The sequence below is a fragment of the Enoplosus armatus genome, chromosome 14 (assembly GCF_043641665.1).
Source record: "Enoplosus armatus isolate fEnoArm2 chromosome 14, fEnoArm2.hap1, whole genome shotgun sequence".
Lineage (NCBI taxonomy): Eukaryota > Metazoa > Chordata > Actinopteri > Centrarchiformes > Enoplosidae > Enoplosus > Enoplosus armatus.
The window spans coordinates 17,870,852-17,875,745 of NC_092193.1; the positions used below are offsets into that span (position 1 = coordinate 17,870,852).

Sequence of the window (4,894 nt, forward strand, 5' to 3'; positions counted from 1 at the left end):
ATGTTTCTCTGATAAGTCTTTTAAACGGGAGGTTTCAGAAGTACTTTTTTCCACATTCCCTTTAAATATCCGGAGATTTTCAGTCTGGTGGAAACTTTGTTTTCTTTCTTTCCTGAGGCAAGTTATCTGTACCTCTGCCTCCCTGACTGACTCCTCCTGTATGCACAGCACTTTAACGTGGCATGAATGGTCACAGCGCCCTCCAGGGGACATCTGAGGTAATGTGGATCAAGGTCCTCCTATATAATTAATAGACAACCTCAGGTTATCCAGCAAGAAATAAGAGAGTGGGAGACAAAGACAGAATGAGGATATTAAGTGCTTCAGGAAAGTTGCCAACATGCCTAAAACCATTAAGGAATATAAATCATGATCCCTTAGGTGACCAAATATTAGTGAAGGGCACTTTCCAACCAAACTGCAAGGTTGCACGTGTCGTCTTAAAACTGAGGTCTTGCAGACAAGCTACAAAAAAAAAAAAATCTGAATTTTACAATTCAAAAGCCATATGTTTAGAAACACAGACAAACTAATTATCTTACAGTAGAAGCCACTCAACGTTCAATTCACTGACCAAGTTACCCCAAATTCTCTGTGGAAAATATTTATTATTGCAGCCTTTTAATGTGTAGTTAAACATGTTAAGGAACTTTTGTCATCATGCCGGTATATAAAACTTGAATTTGGTTATTCTGTTGTCGATGATGAATGTTTAATCCGCCAGTGCACACTGAGAACAGGCCTCGCTACACTACATAAAACACTTTAATATGAGTAAACTGTAAAAGGTGAGACACACTATTATCGTTAAATGTGTTGTAAAATTCCTATTTATAAAGGAATATATTTGTTTCCTCACACAAAATGTTCATTAAAATGCTTTGAGGGGAGACAACGAGGAGAGGCACGAGGGAGTTTTCAGATTTAGATTGTCGTTATCTGTATTAGCTGGAGTATCATGCAAATGTGCTGGAACTAAGCTGTCGTATCAGAGTTTTTAACCTCGTGTGTTACTTTACTGTTAAGTGCCAACAGTGATGTATGACAATATGCCTGAAATGTGGACTGTAAGAATGTATTGATATAAGGATTTCCTGTTTGATAATAAAACAGAAACCACAGTACTGTGATCCTCAAGTTGCGTAAGCTTAGCGGGTGGGACCTTGTTCAATCACGGCTAGAATATAAATGGTAAATGATCTCACTTATATAGCGCTTTTCAACCTTCATGGTTCCCAAAGCGCTTTACAGCTATGTCTCATTCACCCATTCACTCACACAGTGCTAATCACTACGCCATCATGCCACCCAATATATGTGGGTGAGTTCTTAAGCACTATGCTGCGTCATTGGGACCTGTATGAAGGGCATTTTTCTTTTGCATTTGGTAATTTAGACAATTACTCAGCTTAAAAAAAATTAAAAGCTGCTCCTTTAAACACACACCAATGTTAACAGGAGCTCACACTCAATCAACACCCACAAGATTACTCATAACCAATGTATAATATTTAATATCATCAGCATGACAAATGTCAAAACCTTGTTTTCAGTATGAGAAACAACATATCAAAATTAAAAACACAATCATGACTCGAATTATGGATCTTTGACTAACCATTTTCAGTTCTTCATTCATGTGCAATTCATGAGCGAATGCAAACATAAAGTGATATTCTCCATCAAACAGCTAAATGATTGATGGTTACAGCGTCTTCATTTGTTTATTGCAAAAATACACAACAGAAAAAGTTGTGTGGCCAATTCATTTAAGATGTCAAAATCAGGGTGCAGGTGAAAATGCTATCAAGACAAACCGACAGGTCTTGCATGTTGTGGGAGTGCTGATCAGTGAATACACCACATCCATTATCCTAAAGGGAGGCATTCGGCTCCCCGGAGAACCGGTCAGGCCACTTGACAACATGGACTTCACCTGACTTCAAACGTTAAACTGGTTAGAACACCTGTTGCAAAGTATGTGGGTTACATTAAGTGGCTTTGATTATAAAGGTGACTGCGTGAGCCCATCCTGAAGACTCCTCATTATCAACAGTTGCAACAGTTGGCTTGACGGAAGGGGCCCATCCGTGGGACCTTCCAGCCAAGCAGGTGATGGCCGAAGCCGACTGTGGTCAGCATCATCCCGAGCAAGGCCACATTCCCAAATGCTCCATGCATTCTTTTTTTAGGATCTGAGATGAATAGAAATAACAATAATAGCACTTTCGCACCCTGCTTTCGTTACAAAAGCAGAAAATGCCAATGAAATAAGGACTTCTTACCTCCTGAAGAGTAGCCATGTGCGTACACCTCCCTGCCTATAATCCATACAGCTCCAAGTCCGCTGGTGAGACGCTGTGATAGACACACAGACACACATCTTCTATGTAACACCTTATATTGGGAGCGGTACGCTGGTGCAACAGTAGCATGACAGTGCAGAAATCAACTTACAGGATAATGCAAACCACCAACAGCGAGGCAGAAAAGAAAGGCGGGGTAGATCTCCAGGCTGGGGAGAGGTGATGATAACAGCATGTTAATGTTCACCTCGTGTGCAATATCAGTGGGCAAATTAAAGGAGTATTGCCCATATTTCAGCTCATACGTACGTGTTTTGGTGTGCACGCTGGATGCAGTTGAAAATGTTTCCAGTTTCTGGGTCGTCACTGTACATCTGGGGATACTGCAAGGCAATGCAAGTTTATTCATGTAAGCAATTCAAGGCACTCAATAAGCCACAAAAAGGTACTGCCCAAGCATGACACTGTGTCAACAAACTGTAGACTTGCTGTGGTGGTGTTTGAATGGGTGGGGTGCAGATTTTAAACAGTGAATGAGGAGGAGTGGACTGCACTCTGCTACTTATATTTGAACAGCAGCGCCACTAATGTTAGACCAACAAGTTGGAGAGGAAACACCTAAAATATCACAGAAGCCATAAAACAGCCTTTTTGTTTCCCCTTAAGAAGCTTTAAGTCTGTTAAAATCTTCTTCTTCTGCCCACTCTGATAGTATCATATTGCTCCAAGTCCTTAATGAAGCTCTGCTCACCAGCACGTTGTACTTCTTGCGGGCTTTGCCGACTTTCATTGCCAGATGTCCAACCATCACCATGCTGGCAACACCAGTCAGCACCACATAGCCGTACTCTTTGGAAAGCACAACCATCCTGACAAACTGGAAAGAAATAACATAGCTGAATTAATTGTGGTTATTCCAAATAAAAATGCACATATATACAGTGCTGTGAGAAAGTATTTGCCCCCTTCCTGATTTCTTATTTTTTTGCATATTTGTCACGCTTAAATTTTTCAGATCAGACTAATGTTAATATTAGACAAAGATAACCCGAGTAAATACAAAATTCAGTTTTTAAATGATGATTTCATTTTATTAAGGGAAAAAAAGCTATCCAAACCTACCTGGCCCTATGTGAAAAAGTAATTGCCCCCTAGACCTAATAACTGGCTGTGCCACCCTTGGCGGCAACAACTGCAATCAAACGTTTGTGATAACTGGCAATGAGTCTTTTACATCGCTGTGGAGGAATTTTGGCCCACTCTTCTTTGCAGAATTGTTTTAATTCAGCCACATTGGAGGGTTTTCGAGCATGAACGGTCTGTTTAAGGTCATGCCACAGCATCTCAATTGGAATTAAGTCTGGACTTTGACTAGGCCACTCCAAAACCTTCATTTTTTTTTTTTTTTTCATTCAGAGGTGGACTTGCTGGTGTGTTTCGGATCATTGTCCTGCTGCATAACCGAAGTGCGCTTGAGCTTGAGGTCTCGAACTGATGGCCGGACATTCTCCTTCAGGATTTTCTGGTAGAGAGCAGAATTCATGGTTCCATCAATTACGGCAAGTCGTCCAGGTCCTGAAGCAGCAAAGCAGCCCCAGAACATCACACTACCACCACCACGTTTGACTGTTGGTATGATGTTCTTTTTATGAAATGCTGTGTTAGTTTTACGCCAGATGTAACGAGACGCACACCTTCCAAAAAGGTCAACTTTTGTCTCGTCAGTGCACAGAATATTTTACCAAGGGTCTTGGGGATCATCAAGATGTTTTTTGGCAAATGTGAGACGAGCCTTTGTGTTCTTTTTGGTCAGCAGTGGTTTTTGCCTTGGAGCTCTCCCATGGATGCCATTTTTGCCCAGTCTCTTTCTTATTGTTGAATCATGGACACCGACCTTAACTGAGGCCAGTGAGGCCTGCAGTTCTTTAGATGTTGTTCTTGGTTCTTTTGTGACCTCCTGGGTGACTCGTCGATGCGCTCTTGGAGTAATTTTGGTAGGCCGGCCGCCCCTGGGAAGGTTCACCACTGTTCCAAGTTGTCTCCATTTGTGGATAATGGCTCTCACCGTGGTTCGCTGGAGTCCCAAAGCCTTAGAAATGGCTTTGTAACCCTTTCCAGACTGATAGACGTCAATGACTTTGTTTCTCATCTGTTCTTGAATTTCTTTAGACCTCAGCATGATGTTTTGCTTTTTGAGATCTTTTAGCCTGCTTCATTTTGTCAGACAGGTTCTATTTAAGTGATTTCTTGATTCAACAGGTCTGGCAGTAATCAGGCCTGGGTGTGGCTAGTGAAATTGAACTCATCTTTCCAAAAAAATTGGTTAATCACAGTTAATTCATGATTTAACAAGGGGGGGGGGGGGGGGGGGGGGGGGGGGGTAATTACTTTTTCACATAGGGCCAGGTAGGTTTGGATAGCTTTTTTCCCTTAATAAATGAAATCATCATTTAAAAACTGCATTTTGTATTTACTCGGGTTATCTTTGTCTAATATTAAAATTAGTTTGATGATCTGAAAAATTTAAGCGTGACAAATATGCAAAAATATAAGAAATCAGGAAGGGGGCAAATACTTTTTCACAGCAC

General features: G+C 41.1%; 1 protein-coding gene across 1 annotated transcript; it reads right to left on the bottom strand.

Annotated features, from left to right (window-relative positions):
• Positions 1–1,487: 1,487 nt before the first annotated feature.
• On the bottom strand, positions 1,488–3,179 carry mgst3a (microsomal glutathione S-transferase 3a). Its single transcript, XM_070918640.1, has 5 exons — positions 3,058–3,179; positions 2,616–2,689; positions 2,458–2,515; positions 2,286–2,358; positions 1,488–2,195 (listed from the first exon to the last, which is right to left on the bottom strand). Exons 1-5 carry the CDS (start codon positions 3,172–3,174, stop codon positions 2,050–2,052), a joined length of 468 nt encoding a protein of 155 aa, XP_070774741.1. The 5' UTR covers positions 3,175–3,179; the 3' UTR covers positions 1,488–2,049.
• Between the last annotated feature and the right edge of the window lie 1,715 nt (positions 3,180–4,894).

What these genes read in the sequence shown, in the direction of transcription:
- mgst3a (XM_070918640.1), bottom strand. Translation starts at nt 3,174, where the DNA reads ATGGTTGTGCTTTCCAAAGAGTACGGCTATGTGGTGCTGACTGGTGTT. An exon ending in TTGGTGGTTTGCATTATCCT is followed by an intron (nt 2,359 to 2,457) that starts GTAAGTTGATTT and finishes TGTCTATCACAG; the next exon opens with CGTCTCACCAGCGGACTTGG. An exon ending in ACATGGCTACTCTTCAGGAG is followed by an intron (nt 2,196 to 2,285) that starts GTAAGAAGTCCT and finishes TATTCATCTCAG; the next exon opens with ATCCTAAAAAAAGAATGCAT.